Raw genomic sequence first — 22,031 nt, 5'->3', positions numbered from 1 at the left:
TTCTCAGGTCCGATGTATGCTACAGCATAGGTGGAGAGTACTGGGGGGGGGGGGGGGGGGGGCTCGGGCACACTCCTGGCTGTATCATGCGGGGCAGAAACGTGTACTTGGGTTTCTTTAGAAATTAGCTTAGGCTCTCGCCAACGGACTGTTGGTCATTCTTTCTTGCAGCTATTTCACAGAGGATTGTCTATGCCCGTTCCATTTCTTTCAGGCTTTTAGAATTCGTATCGTTGGACAGCAACAAGTAGAGAGTCTGGCGTCATGGAAGAATAAGTTGCAGGATGACAGAAAATGCAGCAAATGCATGGCTCTTGGGCAAAATAAGTACAAGATGTACACGTATGCATCAAGACGAAAATTAAAAGTTTTGAATGTAACAGACATTTAATTGTTTTCTTCTTAATACTTTAGTTGCCCCACCTTCTTTGGGAATATGAACACTGCCTGTGTTGCAGAATGTCATGTGTGTGCCTTCTACAGTTGTATGCAGTTTAAAGGAGCACTGATGCAAGATATGTGTGTGGCAAGATGATGTGTGTGGTAGATATATGTGGAAATATCAAGGGCAAATCACAGCCTAGAACATATCTAGAATAACTTTTGAAGTGTGCCGCATGACTGTGCGAGATCCGGAGCACCTCTTGATGCCAACATCCATGTGGTATCAACATAAACAAGCCTACATCACAAGTTTGTGTAGGCTGGTCAGTGCGGCACCCGCATTGCAGTGTTGACTCCTTAACGCAGAAACTGCTCCCGCCTAGCTCTGCGCTCTCTGAAACCGAAACTGCTGCTGGGCGCTATAAAAACGTGTCTCAGTAGAGGATAAATGTCATGCGTGAGGTTTATAGTCATTGTAAGCGAGTCTTAAGCTGCCCATTGAAACAAACAAGCAAAAAGGAACAAGGTGCAGAATATTTGTGTCTGTACTTCTTTATAATGGGAGGGTCTACAGAGATGAGCAAAGTGGTCATCCTTGGTCATCTGCAACTAAAGAAATAGTCCCATTCAACAAATGCTGTCCTGAAACATGTATATCACTGTGTAAATAAGACTGTGCACTGAAGATTGGTTTAGTGGAGGTCTTGTGATGGAAATGCAGAACCACATGCTCCAGATCTGTAGAGACCAGTAACCTTGTGTCTACTGCATTGCTGCACAGTGTTGAGCGTTGGACACATATCAGTAACAGAACTTGTTTTATTTAAAAACAGGCAGCCTTTCTTTCAATCTTCTTCGTCGATGAGGTCACCGGTCGTTAAGACAGATGGGGAAAGTACGTGTTGGTTAACCTTTTATATGCAAGATGCCGGCACAATCTGAAGCTGTGTCGTACCATAGGTGCACACACATTTTCATTCAGCCCTGTTGCTTCTGCAGCATGGGGTACTTAATTTTGCAACGCTCCATTTTTATTTTTCTACACACTCAATTAATGATCAAGTTAGCATGAAACGGCTTGAGCTGTTGATTTGATGGGCATTTGGAAACGGGCCTCCGAGGTGCTCCCACCAGTGAATCGAGTGCCAAGAAACTCAGACACGGCTCTTGTGCGTCATTAGGCTAGGGAGAACGCTTCACAACGTTCAGCAAAACCATGGATTCAAGATACACCTCGCTGTTGTTGGACTACTTTGTTTCAACTGCACAAGTTCGGAGCCCACAAGCTTTCTCTCTTACGGAGAAGCAAAGGACAGTGGAATCATGTTGATACACTTTTCACTGGAATGGGAAAATAAGATGCATTATGCAAAAATCGTATTAACCAAAAAGTTTTAAAAAAGGAGGAAAGTATGCATGGTGCTTCAGCTACGCACCTTCATCCAGCAATGTTAAAGTAGCTGGCCAATTTGTGTTGCACTCTTCTTTTTGCCACAAAGCCACCACTGCTGTAGCCTCAGTGGATCTGCAATACACCGACGGTGGCTTGTAGGAATGCTGTTTGAGTTAGTATACTGAATAATGACTGCATGATGTCTAGATATATTGGTCAAAATCCAATTGGTTAAAAAATGTGATCGTATTGAACACACGAAAATGCATTATTCGCAGGAGGCTTTGGGTGGAAATCAAATTAAAAACATATTGGGTCAAAAAACACATTAGGGAGAACCGCATCAAGGAGATTCCATACCAGGTTTGGTTAGCAACAAAACACGGATTTATGAACGCCACACCGAGCTGGAGCCTTAGATCCTGTAGATGAAAATGTAACAAATGCAAAAGGACCGAATGAAAATTAGTAGAAACATTTTTTTAACTATTTTTTTTAACCAAAAATATTTACCTGAAAAGGCTAATTCAGCTTTTTGTGTGGACGTCCTGGAGCGACTGAAGGAACTTTGCTAAAGCGCTCAACAGACGAAGACACTGTACTCTTAGTAATAAATTTGGAGTTGAACTGAATAAACTTTACCCAATTAATTTTGTCTGACAGGGAAAGTATCTTAGTTTGAAAGTATCAAGGTCAATTCTTCTTGAATTACTGCTTAATGTTCTGGGAAGAGCCTCACAGGGATGCAATTTCGTACTTCCATGCATACATGGAAGTCGCCACCTTCAGCCATTAGGTAGTTAAGAAACTGCGGGAACTCTTGCTCGACTGAGTGGGCAAGAAACGGTGACATCTGATTAGTGTTGGTACATTTTCCAATTCTTTGCAATCCCCTTGGCGCGACAGACAAACGGAGGAAGTTGGGCAAAGCACAAAAGAACGCTATGGGTGAATGACTCTTTGTCATCTCTTGCCCGGCCACTCTCAAATGCGATAAAAAATCATGGCAGCAGCAGTCTTTAGTTACTCAGCGCAGTTATGCAGCACAGCCACCGATACCATTATGGTGCCTACACCCACTCAAAGCCCTTCTTACAATTTCTTGCATCCAAAATAAGAAAAAGTCGTCGCATCCAGCCCTGAAACAGGCCACATTACTTTTCCTGCAAGAGAAGCACAACGGACGCCTTCACATTTACACGGATGGCTCGTTGTCTTCAGTAAGCTCTTCAGGGGCGGTGGTTATTTCCGCGAGGCACATCACAATTAAATTCATGACATCGCATTTGACGCCGTCGACAGCTGCAGAACTTGCGGCCATACGTGCAGCTCTGGAATTTATAGTAAAAGAACCTTCGGGAATTTGGTCTATCTTCTCGGACTCGAGGGCATCTCTTCAATGTCTTATGTCACCCTTTCATCATGGACCTAATGAACAGTTAGTAGCTGAAATAAGGCTTCTTCATCACCAAGCAATCGAAAAACACAGCATTGTGTATCAGTGGATACCAGGTCATTGCGGTATATATGGCAACGACCGCGCAGATGAGGCCGCTAGATCTGCACACGATGGTACCCAATACACAGCCATCCCGTTCTCAAGAACCGACGCAGCTACAAGACTCCGTTCGCTTGCACGTGACCTCACACTGGTACAGTGGAACTCAACAGACTTCACAAACGCGCGCCTGCATAACTTGGATCCCGATCTGCAGCTTCGTCTTCCCCCAAGGATCTCATTGGGATGGCCAGCTCTCCTACATGCACTTACTGCAGTTGCGAATAAACCATCGCGCACCTTCTGTGTGAGTGCACCCATTTCAACGCGCAAAGACAAGAACTCACTGCAGCTCTGGATAGACTAGACGATCGGCCTTTGTCGGAACAAAGGATTCTGGGTCCATCCTCAGCCTAGAAGGCTTTGAAAGCTTTGCTGCGCTTTTTGCGGACAACTGGCCTCAGAGACAGACTTTAGTGTCTTATACTCTTCTCTTCTGTCGCAATTTTTTTTTGTAATTTCTCTCTCTCTTCGCAACATTTCTTTTTAACACCTTTCATTACCTCACCCCTTTCCCCAGCACAAGGTAGCCAGCCGGTCTAAGAACTGGCTGACCTCCCTGTCTTTCCGCTTAAACTTTCTTCTCTCTCACGCAGTTATGTATTGTGCTGGGTCTGTCAAGGTTTGTCGCATGCAAGTTATCTATTGTCAAATCAGTTGAGGTAACACATGAAGTAGATATGAACAAGAAGTGCTCGCAGAAGGTAAGCCCATGGCGGAGGCAGCAAGGCATTAAAGAAGTTAACTGATGAAGGTTGGTTACCTTGACAAGTGGTTTGGTTCACTGTACAAGTAATCAACATCTTGAGTAACAAACTCGAGGGTTTACAATAATGCTGGTGCTTGAACTGTACTAACTTGTCCAACTATCAGTTCTATTCAATGGAGTTGCTTTATGTTGCTTGTTCAGTGCATCTGGGCACTTCTGACAAATATTACTGGGGGAAACTGCTGCCTTTAGAGGAATTGCAATGTCAAGCAATGAGATCCTAGGGCAATTGAAATACAGCATTAGTGACAAATTCAGAAATCTTTTTCATTGATGCAAACAGGTATATTTCTAATTTATGTTTAAAGGGGCATACTTTTTCGGCACGGTCATAAAACACTGTTGACCGGTTATAGACTCTCCAGAGAACGCACAAGCCAAACGTAACACAGCACACGGCTGAGAATTCACAAATAATTGTTAAGGTCAGCTGAAAATAGTTTCTTATAGTTTTGACTAATTATTATATTTAATTATTATATTATGCCCTGGCACAAGGCGCCCCAACTTGCACCATGACATGATCATGACTCAACTTTTTTTTCACCAGCCATCTCTCCTTGCTTAGCTTCCAGCATGATCGTCAGCACAAGATGAGAGAAAGCAATTACACCGTGCAAGAGATTTTTTTACTCCTTTCACACTTGAAAGATTCTAAAAATGTTTGCAGTGGTTGATCCACGAGACAATAAACTTTCTATGGTTACGTAGAAGTGTTGAAGGACCCAGTTAAAAGCTACAAAGAACTGGTATAAATGAAAATTGCCAGACATTGATGCAATTGTGAAGGAAGAAAAGTGGATGAAAAGATAACTTGCTGTGGGCAGGGACCAGACCTCGCAGCATCGGACTCGTTATTCGAAGTTCGGTCCCTGCCCACGGCAAGTTATTTTTTCGTCCACTTCTCTTTCGTCGCAATAGCATTATAATTACTTCTAATAATATCCCCTATACTTTCCTTGGCATCACTGTTTGTCAGTTCTCATTAATATTGTGTCTTGCAAAGAAAATGAGCCCTTAAATTTACCCCTCTTTCCCACAAACTGGTACATTGTGCAGTCTAGTGAAAGAGCCTTGAAGCAAGATCTTAGATTAATTCGCTTTGCTGAAATGGTAGTATGCAAGCAGTCCGATACTTCCACGAGCCCCAGAATGGGGGCTCAAAATTTGCTGTCAGCCCCTTTAAAATACGCGCTTTTAATGCAAGTTCGAATGCTTACTTCAGTTGGCAGCACTGTGCAACATTGTCACTAGTATGACACGGATCATACTTGCGTGCAAAGCTAGTAATGTCGACGTTGCAGGCAGGTTTGCAAGGCTCACACAAAACTGCACCTGAAATAAGCCATAGTTCCTTGCCCCTTTATTGTTGTATGTGTAATTTGTCTAATGAATGCTGTATTAAATAAATTGTGGGTCCTCATGGTTATTTGTTTTTATTTGTTTCAGCAACTATGTAGTCCAGATTTCTTTTTCACACCAGTTGTATGATACAGTTGCTCCTTGCATAGACGCTTGGACGTGGTTACCTGCTGCGGCAACTATACTGCACGATTACTTGTTGTATTATAAGCTGAAAAGTTCTTCCCGAAAAGGGCTGGAGAACAGAAAAGTTCTCCAGCCCTTTTTTTGCACCAACTATGAGAAGTTGATTATGATATGAACTGTGCAGCATGATAACCTGCTGCAGCGGCTGTACCGTCATGCTTTCTACCCAAAGCATAAATCACAGTTGCTGAGCCAACCACTCGGTGTAAACATTACTTGCTGCACCGATCGTACCTCGCTGTATTTGTTGCAAGGCCTGCATACAATCCAGCTTTCTTTTTGCATCGTTTCTTGTTGAGCAGACTTGCAACACCTACTTGAAGCTCAAGGACTGTGTTCTTGAGCTTCCTTTCTGCACTGTCACATATAGTCTCACAGACTGCTCTTCAGTTTTCAGACTGCAAGATAGCTACTCTTGCATCGACATGCAGCTTTTTGCAGACAGTACAATTGGTACTTGTTGCGGCAGTTCGACTATAGCGAGCGGCATCGTTTTGTGACCATGCTGAAATCAAGGCTCCTTAAATTGCTGCTGTTTACATTACCCAGATGATTAGTGTCGCATTCGTGCCATTACTGTGTGAATTCTCACATTAACATCGGTTAGAAGTCTGCACTTACCGCGTCGCTTCTTGCGCAGCATTGTGTGTGTGTGTGATTGATTTATATGTGGTGTTTAATGTCCCAAAACCACCATAAGATTATGAGAGACGCCGTAGTGGAGGGATCCGGAAATTTCGGCCACCTGGGGTTCTTTAACGCGCACCCAAATGATGGCCCAAATGAGAGCACACGGGCCTACAACACTTCCGCCTCCATCGTCAATGCAGCCGCCGAGATTCAATCCCGCGACCTGCGGGTCAGCAGCCGAGTACCTTAGCCACTAGGCCACCGCGGCGGGGCGCCGATTGTTTTCAGTCTCCTTGCAGTTCATATTAAAAACAATATGAACCGTAACTTGATTAGCACTTATTGGAAATAATTACAATCATACACTATGTAAGCTACTGTACCTTTTGTATAACATGTGAAATCTGCAATAGCTGCTTATTGTAACACCTATGCTAGCTTTTGAGAAGAATTATTGAGTTATCAGTCACATTCTATGTATCAAACAATACAGGGTGAAGCTTGCTTTCTGCACCAACTTATTACATATACCATATCTATCATTAATACTACATTAACATGATATATATATATGTATATATATATCATATTAATGTAACGAGTTCTTTTTCCAAATTCTTACTGACGTCTACTATTCTATATCCAACAGATAATGAGACTGACGCGCTGCCTACTGCGCTACCGAGGCGGACTGTATATCCAACACAGAAATTTTTTTACGTCACTGAAGTCAACCCTCTCACTATCATTCAAAGAACCCCACTAGGAAAAAAATTTCCAGAACCCTCTAACTCTACAATCACGATCCCTTGGGCTACGATAGAGCAAGTACGGTAGTAACTCGTTGCACAGACTGCACGAAGGCAGTATATCAGCTACTTCCGCCGCCGGTACAACACTCCACTTGCATCTGAAGGGCTGTACACTAGATCCGTTGGGTTCACCAGCACCACACGAACCAGTTCTAAAGGTACTGAACGATGCCATATTGTTTCAAAAGGTTCACGATCTTCCTGCACCTCCTAGGCGCCGACTGTGCCGGCTTGGTGCAGCCGTGTGCGACGTACCCAGCTCTGCTAACGCAGTGCGTTTTGCCAAGATGTTTGCCCCCTCATGAATTGTCCATATATATGTGCAGTTTGCCATCGCTGTAAACTAAGCGGACAGAAATAGGGCCTGCACCTTGTCAGCACCTCATTCAAGTGTCTTGCTGCACCTGCACCACTGAACTCGCGTTGCACAATTTCTCGAACTCCTCCGCAGCCATGAACTGGTTTCGATTGGTGCAGGTGACTAATGGACCCATTGTCAAGCTTGGTTTATAGATAAACTGTTCTCTTTTTGCAGAGACTGCAGTATTCTCTTTCTGGAAAAGTAACTGTTGCATTGCAACTGGGTAAATATGGTTTTTACAGGTAGAATCGTAGCTTATTGTACAGATGGTATGACGATTACTGGCATATTAAAGACTGAACTACCAGACTTTTCTTCGGCACCAAATGTTACATATAGCCAGGACAGACTGCACAAACGCTTTCGCAGGCTGAATGATAGCTACTTGTTGCACAAACTGTACAGCATGGTTACTTGAACCCCTTGGACTGTACTGTTGAGCTTTCTTCCTACCCCAAGCATTACTTCCAGTTGCTTGCTTCACTGACTGAATGATGGTTTCTGCAGACAGTACAATAGCTGCTAGATGCATAGACTCTGCAGCCAAGAACTTTACAATGCCTAGCTTCCAGCACAAGTTCTTGGTTACCTGTTGCACAGGCTGCTTAACCTGTCAACTGTCACTTGTTGCACAAGTCTGAGGGCTGCAACATCACTTTCGAAGACACAGCCGAAGTTTATGCTTATCAGTGACCTTTCTCATACTTCCTTGTTTGCATGAGTTTGCATATTGTCTCTGTACAAGAGAATATAATAATGGCAGCTAGGGGAGAGGCACCTAGTGGAGATCTCAACCACTTTGTCTATTGCCACAGAGCGCAAGCTCTCTGGCAATAGGTCACATTGCTTAACACATTCTCAACGGTGCTCTCATATTCTCATAGGGCGAGGCTGTCGCCAGCGATGCTTAGGCACTTCAAAAGTTGAGGCAAAGCAGTGGCAAAAAAGGGGTGTAGTATTTCTGTGTGGTGCCAAGTGCCACTGACGATCAAAGATATGTTAAATCAAGCCCCTATATATCAAAATAACAACACAATAAAAGTCTAAGCATAGTTTCGCGACTATGCTACAGAAGGTCCATTCGATTCACCTGCACCAATTGGAACCGGTTCACACCTGTGCATACAATGTTCAGAAATTGTGCAGAGTGCGACTATGTGCAGAGAGTGACGAATGACTATGTGCCGACAAGGTGTGGGCTTTATTTCTGTTCGCTTAATTTAGACCGTTCAACTAACACTGACCAATGGCAAACCGCACATGGACAGTTCATGAGGCGCAAACATCTTGGCAAAACACACCACGTTAGTATAGAGGCGGGTATGGCCCCTACGCCTAAGTACTGTGTCGTCTGCTCAGCTGCACGTGCGGATACACCAAGCCGGCACAATCACCGTAGGAGGTGCAGGAAAATTGTGAACCAGTGCTGCACCTCCTCTGCACCTTTTGAAATGAATGGCAAGGTTCAGAGGTTGTCAATGCTGAAACGAATGGCAAGGTGCAGCACCTCATGAACTGGTGCAGCACCTCATGAACATGTAGCGCAGGCAAATTGAACAGACCTACAGTTGAAAAAGCCTGAACGCAGACGAGGTCAATAAAAATTTAAGTCGCGCCTTTTGTGGCAAAGTGCCATTAGTCAAATGCAGAAGCAACATCTTTGCTTACAGTGCCGTGCAAGCACAGTGGCCCAAGAACAAAGAAAAAAAAAAGCACTGCGTAGAAACTCGACACACACCTGCCACTTTAGAGGCCATGCAAAGCACCCACCGCGTCGTTTGTGCGCTGCTGTCCGCTGCCTCGTTTTTGATGTCTGGGTTGTACGGCCAGTGCGCTAGCTACATGGCTGAACATTTAGGCGTTGGTCCGTGCGCGCTTGTTACGGGAAAAAACAAGACCTTCAGGCTACAAAATGATTTGGTGTGCATTTCACGGGCCACAACAACCAAAACTGCCACGACCTTTTACTGGAGATGGAGTTGCATAATGACAACTCCATCTCAAATTAGTGTTGACCTTTCTGGAAAAAGGAAGGATGGGTTCATTATGCAAGTAATCAACACAAGCAGCATCGCTCATGTTGTGGTGGGAGTAGTTTGATAATGTAGCCTCAATGCTGACAAGACTCACAGCTAAGCTTTTAGAACAGGCACAATTGCCTGGAGACCTCACGAACTGAATGGCTAGGTTTTAATTGCCACACAAGATGCCACCAACTTTTAGCTGTGCACTTGCAGAGGGACCATTGCCCCCCTCCCCCCTCGAGCAGGACCCAGCCAAACGAGCAGAAAGAGGCGAGACTCCAAACATGTAAAGTCTGTAAGTCAAAGTTTATTCTTAATTTTCACTTTCCTTTTACGCTGTTCAAAATCATAGATGTGGAACGTCTTCAGTTCCCCACATTATATTTACAAGTTTTATATCCCTCTCGCCCAACCACAAGGCATGTGCGCACATATCTAGTGCACCACCTGCATTTAAGGGAAGAAGAAAAAAAAATCTGTTGAATCTTCAAAGTTTCAACACAGCCCTGCACATGATGCAAGCCTTCTTGCAGTCGTGCATGCACCCACACACACTCCAAAAAAGTTTTTTTCCAAAAGAAATAACGAAATGAAAAAAATTGCATCTTAAATACATGTAAAGGCACCAAAACGGTCTCCTTTGCCTTTTTTTTTTTTCTAAGTTTTGTTCCCTCAGAGAGAGACTTTGTTGTACCAAAAAATTCTAGTCCTTTACAAACAGTACCACTCTCAAGAGCCTCAGCTCTAGGATCAGCAACAGTGCTTAATTTGAATATTTTTTTTTCCTAGCTAAAAAAAAATGAAAAATAAAGGTAGTCGGGGAGGGGGGAGGACAGGGGGCAAAAAGAAAATAGGATGAGGCCCTACAATAAAAAAAATTCTTCCTGCTTAAAAAGAAAAGTTGCGAGCAATTTGAATTTTACTTTATGGTGTGCATATATTTTTTTTTCTGTGCCCGCAAAACTTCTTCGGTGGAAAACAGATTCGTGTGTGTTTTTCTTTCACACCCCCTTTCTACAACTTTTCACATTTACACCAAACACCACCATCACCGTAGAAGACTTTGTTCACTATATTTAAATAAGGAGATGAAAATCGCATAGCCTTCCCAACAAAGTCAAGTAGTCTTGACAAGGAAGACTGTCTCTTTTCATCACCGGTCGTCCACACAGCTTGTAGCGCCGTCTAAGCGCGGTGACGACTTGACCCAGGGAAAAAACTTATGAAAATAAACCTAGTGGAGGGAAAAGAAAAATGTCTCTGCAACGCTTCCCTACTGGCATCAGTCTTGCTTCGTGAACAGAGAAAATAGGCTGCGCCGCCATCTTTTGCAAGATGCGATCCTGCATTCAAATATATTCCTATATATATATATCATATTTATATATATGTGGGTGTGTGTGTGTGTGTGTATATATATATATATATGTTATACATATATATAAACGCAGGTCTAGTATGCACAGGCAGAGAATCCTCCCACACCTCTTGCTTGCTTGCACAGAAAGCAAAACAGACGAACTTGCACGGAGCAAGAGAGGTTGCGTAGGTCTAGTTAAGGTTGGTTAAAACAAAGACCCAGAAATAGAAGCAATCATGATTGTAGCAAATGAACACGAAACATTTGCTTCCAGTCTGAAAAGAAAAAAAAAAACTCGCAACAACAGTTCCGAGTGGTTGCCACAATCCTAAAAAAGAGCTTCCGAGTCGTCGTCACGCACAGAAAAAGTAAGGTGACACTTTTTGCACGTAGCAAAATAGTGTGGAAAGAAAAAAATATATATATATGTAAATCTGTCCATATAAAAAACACAAAAGGAAAGAAAAAAGGCCAACCTCTTCGGGAAAAGTTCAACGGGATTTGGGGAACCGAGAGGCGGCGGTCTGAGAATCCTTTCAAAAAGAGAAAGGGGGAAAGGTTAGGATGGAGAGGAAAAAAATAAAGGGGAAGCATTGTTGTATTCAGTCACTTTTATCACTTGTCCTTGTTGCAGAGTTCACAGTCACCAAAAACAAAGAAAAAAAAAAGTCACGTCCTTCACTGCTGCTGATGTGTCGTCGTCGACTGCAGCCGGTGTCGCGCTCACAGACACTGAATTTTTTTCCCCCCGCCCCAACAAGACGACTCGGCGGCCACTGGCTGAAGATCAGTAAAGGAAAGGGGCAGCGAGGAAAGGGACAGAGGAAAAGCAAGCACACTTCCCCTAGCTGCGAACAAAAATTTGCTAAAAGCAGACAGTTGCAAAGAGGACAGTGTAGAAAGTGGGAAAGGTATCACCAGCGGCCGGCCAGTGTTTGCAAAGCCAGTTCTCAGTTGCTTTTCCCTTTTCCGCCCCTCCCCCACGCCGGAAAATAGATTCAGAGTTGGGTTGATGCGACGGGGGAGGGAGGACGCCGTGCTTGTTTTTGTTTGTCCGGCTGGAAGCGTGGGAGAGAGCACGACTGGGACCACCTTCTGTCGTGCACTGTCGTCCGCAGTGGTCAAAGAGGGGCTGGCAGGCTGTGGCAACTGCTGCGAACTCAGTTGTCGTCGCCCGATTCTGCGTCTATTTCGGCGAGCCAAGTGAAGAAGGAGGTGGTGGACTTGATGGCGACGCCCTTGCCCTCCTGCTCGGCCAAGTCTTCACTGCGGGACCACCGGTGGAAGGCGTCCTCTGAGATCAGGTCGCAGTCGTAGAAGGCATTGAACAGATGCACCAGAATGCCTGCAGAAAATGGGACAAATGAGTCAGAAAGTGGGCACTTATTTCTTATTTTCGGGTCATTTAAACCTCTGAGCGCCTACTCTCGAATTATTAACTCCAAATTTGGTCGAGAAATACGATAAAATGAGCCTTCAAAGCATCCCGGCAGCAGTAAAATGCACGCAAAAAAACAATGTGTTCGAACTTAGCGTGCATGCTATGAGCGTTGCGCAGTGGGTTGAGCGGTGCCATCTTGAGCGAGATTTGAAGCCATTGTGCATAATATGCACCATACCAAAATGGCGTCATCCAAGCGGTGTTACTAACGCCGGGTTATATCAAAAAGGGTAAAAATACCATTCCTTATAACCATGCAATTTTCTATACTTTTACAAAGGAATTTCAATAACTTAGGTGTTCTATATACCCGAAAATTCTGTGTGTTTGCTATATCCGGGATCAACTGTATCTCCAGTAATAAAAATTGTTAATACCAGCATCTTGCCTTAAAAGAACACCAAAGTCAAATAGCAATTTATGTCAGAGTGAGAGCTCAATGTGCGACATCTAAAACGACAATATTATCATCAACAGTGCCCTACCTACCTAGAAATCAAGGTGCAGAAGAACACATGCGCCGCTGTAGGACATTCTCAAAATGATGTCGATGACATCCGACGAACCAGCTACAATAAATCTAATTGTCTAAGTAATGTAAGTAATCAATCTAACTACACCAAATGAAAAACCTGTGCATGAAGAGACCGCCTGACGTTTCTATGGTAAATGGCACGAGTGGTTCCATTTTCGGGTAGCTACACTGGACAAGTGGTTCCATCTAGAGGGGCGCAGTTGAACCAAAAAACGTCTGCAATCTCGGTGCGAATGGTGGGAAACTTATCAATGGCCGTTGTTGCTGCTGGGGCTCCCGCTGCTTTCGGTCTGCTGCTACTAGCGCAGTGAAGCCGGGCAACGTAGCGCACGGCAACAGTGACGCTTTTGTGCACTTCTTGAAGCGGGCAACTTAAAGCACGCTAACCCGATATGGACAACTAAAACGCGATTTTATTTCAAAATTTGCCCTTCCTTGGCACAAAAGTAACACCACAAGATTTCTGGACCGCTATTTCAACTATCAATGTCGACCTTGTAGCTGCCTTCAGTGTCCCTTTAAAAGTAGGCTGCCGATGGAAGCACGTCCCAGAATGGCCTCAGTTCACGAGTTATGCTGTGCTTTGCCGTCATTACTCCGGCCAATGCGCATCCATAAAAATGCTGTTGGCAACAGACAGCCTGCGACTATACTCCGTTGCATACATCAGGTGCAATGCTGCGGAAGCTATGCAAGAAGTTTGGCCAACGAAACGTGTATCGCCGGTGCACCCTGGCGTGTCTGTGCTCCCAAGCAGGGTAAGCACAAAAGAACGCGGGACACCCTGTGGTGTCCTAATCTGCACTGACACAAAGTCCAGATGGCCACCATCCTAACGTACTTAGAGTAGAGAGCCTGCATGTGATGTCATGTGAAAACTAAGCTATATAACCACATAATAACAAACGTTCAATGGCAAGTTTTTTTGTAAGGCACATAATATCTTCCATTACTTTTCGCAAAAGTAATGGAAGATTTCTTTTGTGCTCCCAAGCAAAAGAAAGATTTTTCGTGGTTAGAACATTGAACTCATTTTTGTTGCGAACACGTGGACTCCTAGAAGTCTTCACTAGCTTCCGCAACGTGGCACATGATGTGTGAAGCGGGGTATAGTTGGGACGAATGGCAGCTTTCACACGTTCTCCCATGAACTGCACGCTTTCGCTGACAAATGCCCCAAAGCAAATTGGTTACCTTCGTTTATCTACATTTCAAGGGCTCACGTAGCTCTATGGAGATCAAAGAAAAACAGAGTTCACTTAATTATAGTGAGGTTAGGGTACACTTGGCTGATACTTTGGGGAATTAAATCTTTAAGACATGCTCCATCACTGCAGGGCAAAGAGTAGTCTCACCTTTTGGGTGCTCTAGGCGGTTGACAAGAGCCTGCAACGCATACAGGGCTTGTAATTCGCGCTCCTCATCATGGTTGAGGTACTTCTGTAGGAGGTCCGTGTACGTCTTCATTAAGTCCTCCTTCAGCTCGGCATTGCCATCACCAAGCACTGAGCAAGACAGTTTTACAAAATGTCACTATGTCACCACTGTTAACTGGAAGTATATAATGCAGAAGCAACTGAAAATCTTCATATGTTGAGAACAATAGTGGTGGCTACCAACTTCCAGTGCCACCTCTCTAGATGTATGACTAAGACACGGAAAAATGCCTGAGAGGGGAGGGCAGTACTCACGCGTGATGGCATTCTCTGCTACGGCAGTTACCAAGGCACGGATGAATGGCGGCTTTTTTGTCTGAGCATCACCAAGGTTGGACTGGACAAACAAAAACAAGTTTCACATCGTGCTGCCACAGAAGCCTCTGCTGAACAGTCACTCATTTTTCAGGCAAATCGTAACAGTCGAAAGTAACGACGTGTCCTGCCATTTTTTTTTTTTTTTGCAACATTTTATTGCACAGCAAGTTAGCGTCGCTAAACACCACTTTGCACAGCTCACCTCAATCCATTCAATGATGGTGGGGGAAGGAGCTCCCTTGGTGCGAATCAGGAAGTTGAGCTGGGACTCCAGCTCAGGTGGGGGCGCGACAGATCCACCTTCAGTGCGACCGGCGGGAGCGCCGCTGCCTGTGCTCGGAGTGGCCGGCACTCCTCCCAATGTGAAGGCAACACCCTGAAACAGGCACAGCACCAAAATGAAGGCACGCACACATAAACAGACCCACGCAACTAGCTAACTACAGAGAGTGGCCAATAGACGTACATTAGCCTTTGCGAAGGCTTCAGCATCCTCCCCGGGCTTCAGAAAATGGCTCCACTGGAGGCCCGCTGTCCTCCACATGTTGACCACAGCAGACTCGCCCTGTAAAATTTAAGTTAACTGGCTGCACTCCACTGTTACACCAAAACAAGCAACTTTTTCACTCTAATGGGGCACCGCTGTCACAGCTCTGCATTGAGATAATGTCGTTACACAGGCTTTATAATAAACAAAAGATAATTACTCTAACAACACTGTCGCGTGCCCTTTTTTAATTGTACTCACCAGGGTCTTGGCGAGGAAGGCCAGCACACAGGCAGCCAGCCGGCCCGCCCGTCCGATGAGGCGCAGGGGCTCAGTGGCGTCCCGCAGGTACTGCAAGGCCAGCAGGTCGAGGAAGAGTGGAGAGACCAGCTCAGCCACATACTCCCACACCTTGGGGATGTCCAGCTCCATGTCTTCGCCAAACGCAAGCACCTCGTGCAGCCCCTTGGTGAAGACGTCCAGTGAGAACACCTTGCGCTTGAGCAGCTCCTTGAGCAGTTGGCCAGTGAGTCGGCGGGCCTCGGTGTTGCGGTCTAGCGTGTGCGTGATGGCTGTAGACACAAACTGGTGCACGTTGCCTGGCGACGCAAGCTCCACCACGTTCTGCACCGCGTCCTGCAGGTCGCTGTTGCACAGGAACTGGTCCACCAGGGCCTCTGTCCGTGCAATCAGCATGTCCTCATCCATGTTGGCTGGGCCACGAAGGGCCATGCCCGGCTCCCGAGACTTCTCTTCCCGAGCTTCTGGTTCGTGAGATGGCGCAGAAGCGTTTGGCGCCGCCGCCGATGAAGGGGCATTGGACGAAGTGATGTTCTTGACCGCTGCCAGAGCGGCATCTCTCTCGCGTGACTGCGACGGTGTCTTGCGTGCGCCCATAGACGACGGCATGGACGACTGCTGCTGGCTCCCACCCCGGCCGCGGCTTGACTCCCGACTTGAGGCGGTTGACCGCTGGGCTCCTCGCCGAGAGTCAAAGGACGGTGCGTCGGCCAGGGCAGAGAAGCGATTCGTGGCACCAGGCGGTCGTCCCTCAGGCTCCTGCAAAGAGGCGAGAAATGTTGCGACACCCAAACCAGTGAGTCAAGCTTCATTATTATGTACCCGCTTTAAACATGCCAATAGTTGAAACATATTTGCCACAAATCCCGGCAGTCCCATAGAGTAGTGCATGGGCCATAGTGGTTCGTTTTATGTCAACTGGTTAGTGCGTACCACGATCAGTATTATTGCTATAAAAGTTTACTGCGCCACTGACACCGCAATATGCCGTAATATATGCCGTTTTTTGGCGCTTTGAGAAGTGAGGATATTGGCCGATTGATAATTGCGAACACCGTGTGATTGCAATGGTGCCTTTGTGGGTGGTAATCGGGTAAAAACAATAGCGTGGCAACAACCACCGACGAACATGCCGGCATGATCCATCACCAACAAATATCTTCAGGCAAACGTGAAGCACAGCGCCACATTAAAGCCTACGGCACGCTTGTAATAGGAGACTACCTGAACGTGTTGGACAACCAATTGCTGCCGCCTCCTTGCACAGGAGAGATGTGCGCCCCTCGACACGTGTCAAGTAGGCAAAGCGCTACACAGCTAAGTGCAATTACTTTTGCTTTATTCGTATAGTGGTACGCAAGTATTGAGGAAAACCCGTAATGTTCGTTCTGCCACTGTGTCAGTCACTGCGCATCCTGGACCTGCAGTAGTTTCGAAATGCTCCTTGGCTTCACCACCACAAGCCATCAGACTGCAGTGCGAGATTGTCAGAATTTTTTGTGCATTTGGCAAAAAGAAAGTTTTGTGGTGGGCATTTTAAGCAATATTTGGTCGCCTTCCCGGCAGTTATTTATTGACGTTTCACTGTACTACAATGCAACAGTATGAAATTTGCTAGTAGGATCACATGGTGTGGCAACTGCCACTAGATTTCAAATATGTACGCTCACACAATTTGAGCATCCCCATGACCATGATCCTTCAGCCCAATACTGGTAGGCATTTACAAGGCACAATTGTGAGGGACCCCGTACCACAGGGCTCTAGAAAGTTAAATCATTAGGTGTCCTGTAATGTGCACAGAGGCCTCTGGCAACCTAACCGACACGACTACTGTAATGGCACAGGAGAAACAGTTGGGCCGAGCAAAAGAAATGGTATAGGTGATGATTAGACTGGAGTGTACCTGGCTTGTCGACTTGCCGCCGCCACTGCTGCCCTTGGCCCAGGAGGACATGCGAGAGCCAGGCCCCAGCTGTATGGTGTCCATCTCCGTCTGCTTGGTGCTGATCTGCTTGAGCTTGTTGAAATCCACGTGCTTCTTGGTGGGCACCGTGTTCCAGCCGTCCTCAAAGCCCCCGCCACCACCAGCGCGGCCGCCCTTGCGGCGGTCCTCGCCTCGCTTTGGCCGCGGCATGCTGTCTCGCATAAGCTCCTCGTTCACCTGCTCACGCTGTGCCTCCTCGTGAATCTGGTCGATCGTCTTCGGGATGTTTTCGTCTCGTCGAGGGATCCATTTCCTCTGTGAAGAGAGAGCGCGGCAAACAGCAGGTTAACCATTCAGTACTTACGGGAGTATTTCTGCCACGCAACAATAATAATTATCTACTGTGTGTATTTTCCTCGCATTATCACCATGGTTGAGGTAGTTAACGGTCACGAATGACGTGCACATGAACACTGCGCAGCAGGCACCTTGAAGCACCGAAGGGATAGTACTCGAACCGCACGTACTGTAGCAAGAGACGCAGTTTTTCTATCCACTTATTGCATTCAAAGTGGTATCAGCAATTGCTGCCTTTTAGGAACTGTGTGAAGCAGTACTTAGGGACAGAGTTCCAGCTTCCACCTGCCGGTACAATATCAATCCAGCAATGTTTGCAGCATTCATGTATGCACCTTGACAATAAAAGGGCGTATTTACGGGGCAAGTTTCAGACACCAACAATTATAAGTTATCTCGCGTCCATTAGTCCTGATGGCGTTTGTGTCACTGAAAATTTGTGTCACTCCCAACCGTATCTTGAGCCCGCGCTGCGACCAGGCACGGAGAGAGGCTTTTTTTTTCCCCTTAATCAGGGGGGGGGGGTGACCACTCATGTGAAGGTTCGCACATACAGACCTATTCCATGTTTGTAAACAGCAGTGGGCGCTGTCGTGGCGAATAAGCACCGCCCAACCCAAAGCTCGTCACTGCCGTCAGTGATCACATGGCAGCTGGCAAAGCATCAGCAAAGTGCCTCCGAGCAGTGCGGCGTCAACACAGCAAAGTGGCGCCGACATATTTAAACGAAGTAAAAAACACCGTGCCGCCAACTGTTAATATTTCCAAATGCCGATGCCTCGTCTGTGGGTGCTGCAGCGCCGGATTGTCGCTGATGGTTGTCATGAAAATTTCCCAGAAATCTAAATTTCTGTGTGTGATCTGGCCGCATTGACAAACATCCGCTCCAGGCTTTTTGTGAACCCCCGATTTAGTTGTAAGCGAATTCAGGAGGCGTTTATCTAAATGTAGAGTATAATCTCGGTAATGCGAAACCAGCAGATATGATTTCGCTAAAGTCCACAGCCAAATTAAACTGTATTCGTTGGGCCAAAGTTTGTATGCTCCGAACACTTTTCCTCATAGCAGTGGGTGATATGAATTTTAGTTATGAAACCGTCGAACGAAGCCCGAGAGCAGCGTGCTCAAATCTTCGAAAATACTACGCGTGTGTCCAGCACGCGCACTGCCTGTTACGGATGTGGTTATCGTTTGCCCAAACCACCATGGACGAAACCGCAGTCGCTCTCGACACGATCGTGTATGGCGACAATGTAAATGACAGAACTCCAAAAGTGTACACCCACTCAACGCTCGATCAGTTTAAGCGACGCCGCTTTCCGCAAACGCTGCGGAGAAAACTGCAGCAGATGCAATCATAGCCAAAAAATCGCAGCAAATCCACGCAGTGAATGATGATAAGCCGGGCGAAGCTTCAGAGGGTTTTATCGGTAAACCGTGAATCTTCCGTCCGTATGTCTGTCCGTCCATCTGCACCTGCTGAGTGAGTCATAGAACTAAGCAGTCAGGTACCAAGAGACAAGCATGCACAGACCCACTGCTTTAGACGGTACGCTAAAACGGCTTAGTTTTGAAGGCACGTGCACAGTCAGCGCACGTGGATTTAAAATAAAACTACCGTTTGCCGCTGTAACGCACGCAACCACTTTTGAGGCGAGGAGATACCGATCTACTAGCTCCGAGGGCACGTGGCTAGCGCAGTGGTAGAATAAAGGCAATAAACACGTAAAAAAGGCTAGACGCGCTTCAGCTTTCCTGTTTAAAAAATATAGTAACGTAGAAAAGCTTTGATCCCATGTTTTTGCAGCAGCCAGCTGCTCCGTCCCGTTCGTTCACGTGTGTCCCAGTTCCGATTAACGATTATGCTAGTTTTGTTCATGACGCGAAATTTCGGGAGTATTTGCGCTCCCCCTTCGAGACTCGCACCTTACTTGGGCCACTGTAAACCATTAACATGTATAAACTTTTTAAATATAGTCGTTTTAGGGATACTTCAACAATGCGAGTAAATATCTTTAAAGACTATAGTCGTTTCATGGATAATTCATTGCAAAAACTGGTCTATCTCTTGTATCCTACGATTCAGCTACCGGCGAAAGCTTCCAAGGTTGGCAACCCCCATGCGCTATTTCTCGTCTTTATTTTTTTGTACAAAGAAGAAAATTTGCATTAAATACAAAACTAAGGCCCAACCACATGCACACAATTTTCAAGCCGCGACAACAGGATTTTCTGTCGCTATAGTTGTCGCGAAGGGCCACTTGTCGCCATCGCGTCTTGGCGTTTCTGGAAAACCAGAAAGAAATCGCTTGTCCCCCAGAAGAGATCGTGACTATTTCCGCAACCTGGTCCCCAGATTCTCGCTTCGGTAGCAAGCGAGGCGGCGGCCGTATTTAGTCTTTAATCTTGATATCGACTGCTTGTTTTGCTGCTTCGGTGGTAGGTTGCTGCAATGTTGGTTGCTTGCTACAATGTAAATGGCATCGTCACGGTCGCCGTGCGAGGTTACCACACGTGTTGTAGCTACGCTTCTGGGCGCCCCTCGAGATTACAGCATATACTATTGTTAGGGTGAACTTGTGCAAAAAAACATAGCCGCGAAACGCTTTTATGGCGTGCACAGCCTTGCGGAAACGGCTTGCAGAAGATAGCGCCTCCAACCCCCGAAGATGAGTGAAGTGCAACAAAGAAGCTGAGCGACCTAGCTTATTTTTTTGCATTACCGCATTTTTAAAAAAGGTAAGAAAATTTTTCCCTCATAATAATCGCACCCCCAACCTGGCTTTGATTTTTTGAGAAAACAAGTCCGTTCATTGCACGAGTAAATACGGCATTTCTCTTCCTTGCAATTGTTGGACCTCTGGGTTGTTTACTGGCCTTTCAACATGGCGCCTAAGCAGACGCATGCCACTACTGCCCTCCTTGAAACATAGGGTGTTGCCAAAACCAACATTTTCAAGTCTTGTTTACAAGGCAGCAACCTTGAAGTAGGCAAGACAACCTGTCAAAACCTCAGCTCCAGCAACACTTTCACGTTCTAAGGATTTCACTTCGGGATTCCACTCCCCTGAAGTCCTTTCTACCTTATCTGCATTGGCGAAGTCAGTTTGGCCCTTCTCATCGACGCAGAACGTAGCACGAGCATACTCACCTGGCGAAGATCGATGACGTCCTGCAGCATGAAGACGACCCGGAGAGAGACTTCCCGCTTCTTGACGATGTTTTCCATCTTGCGGAAGTACTCGTCCAGCTGCATTTTAGGATTCACCTTACCACCCTGCGTGTCCACATTTCAAGGCGCCGACGGACGTGCGGAGGTGGATAACCGACGCACCCAAAGAGGAGGGGCAGGATGGGGGAGGGGTAAAATAAAAGAAAAGAAAAAAAAAATAAGTGCAAAAGTGCAAGGTTAGGGGAAAGCCAACCGAGAAAAACCAAACAACAAAATTGCAAGAACCAAGCGCAAAAGCATAATGCCATAATGTATGTATAAAATGTTAAGCAAGTTGTGAAAAAGTAAAAATGGGGATACCAAATCTGAACGGAATAATAGAAATAGCTGTATAGATAGGTAATCTGATAGTATACTCAATATTTCAGATTTCACAAACACAATACAGGGGAAATTTACAATTATTCAATGCACACAACAGATTGTGTGATGAGAGGGTGAGCACTCACAAAACAGACAATGTGAGTCTACTTTAACTTTAAGGGGGGGCGCGGCAAGTAAAGTGCCGATTTTGGTCAAAATATGCGATTTTCTGATTTATTTTTTTTTGTAATCTTCAGACCTTCAACTTCCTTGTTCTAAAATATTACAGCGAAACGTGCGCTACAAATCCCGCAAATAGTGTTTTTGCCGAGGCTAGTCGCCGAAAAGTGCGAAAAAAAAGCCCCTGAAACGGTGTTGTTCACGCCGCACAAACGCGCCAAGTTGTTGACCGTGGGCCGCCATTTTGGTAGCTTTGGAAAGAGGAGAAAGCCGGCTTCCCGATGGTCGCGGTCTCGTATTTCACCGAGTGAAAATAAAAGCGCGAGGAGCAAGTAAAAAAACGAAAACGAAGAACGGCAATTGGCTGCGCGGGTCACGTGGTAGCAGGCGCGACCTCTTACTGGTCAAAGCTGCGCCGCGCACCTTGGCAACCTTGGAAGCGCGAGCGCATCTGCGGCCGCCGAGTCGAGAATCATCCGGCGTGCGCTTCGTTTTTTGCCAGTTGGCTGTTTTTGTGATAGTTCGCGTGCTTTTTTTACCAAGCTTTGTTTTACATCGGTGGTCTCTTCTGAGTGCTTGCTCATACTGCGGTGCTATGTTGTCGCAAAAAAAGTTCCGGAGCGTCCACAAGTACGGCAAGCGTCGGAAAGCTTGGAACAAAGGGCAGACGACTGCG

General features: G+C 46.0%; 1 protein-coding gene across 14 annotated transcripts in view; it reads right to left on the bottom strand.

Moving 5' to 3' along the window:
* Nucleotides 1-9,766: 9,766 nt before the first annotated feature.
* The window catches only part of LOC119161595 (eukaryotic translation initiation factor 4 gamma 1-like), a 111,055-nt gene continuing 98,790 nt past the window's right edge, over nucleotides 9,767-22,031 (bottom strand). For 13 of the 14 annotated variants that reach the window (XM_075889373.1, XM_075889381.1, XM_075889379.1 and 10 more), the window contains 8 exons: nucleotides 20,792-20,917; nucleotides 17,263-17,598; nucleotides 15,318-16,115; nucleotides 15,036-15,134; nucleotides 14,772-14,945; nucleotides 14,507-14,588; nucleotides 14,171-14,320; nucleotides 9,767-12,184 (listed from right to left, as the gene is read on the bottom strand). In XM_075889373.1, coding sequence (XP_075745488.1) covers nucleotides 12,000-12,184; nucleotides 14,171-14,320; nucleotides 14,507-14,588; nucleotides 14,772-14,945; nucleotides 15,036-15,134; nucleotides 15,318-16,115; nucleotides 17,263-17,598; nucleotides 20,792-20,917 — 1,950 coding nt within the window. In that variant the 3' untranslated portion in view covers nucleotides 9,767-11,999. The remainder of the gene's footprint in view (nucleotides 12,185-14,170; nucleotides 14,321-14,506; nucleotides 14,589-14,771; nucleotides 14,946-15,035; nucleotides 15,135-15,317; nucleotides 16,116-17,262; nucleotides 17,599-20,791; nucleotides 20,918-22,031) is intronic. The other variant, XM_075889372.1, reaches the window with a different exon arrangement.

This window comes from Rhipicephalus microplus, chromosome 3 (assembly GCF_043290135.1).
Source record: "Rhipicephalus microplus isolate Deutch F79 chromosome 3, USDA_Rmic, whole genome shotgun sequence".
Lineage (NCBI taxonomy): Eukaryota > Metazoa > Arthropoda > Arachnida > Ixodida > Ixodidae > Rhipicephalus > Rhipicephalus microplus.
This window is presented reverse-complemented; position numbering and strand designations above follow the sequence as displayed.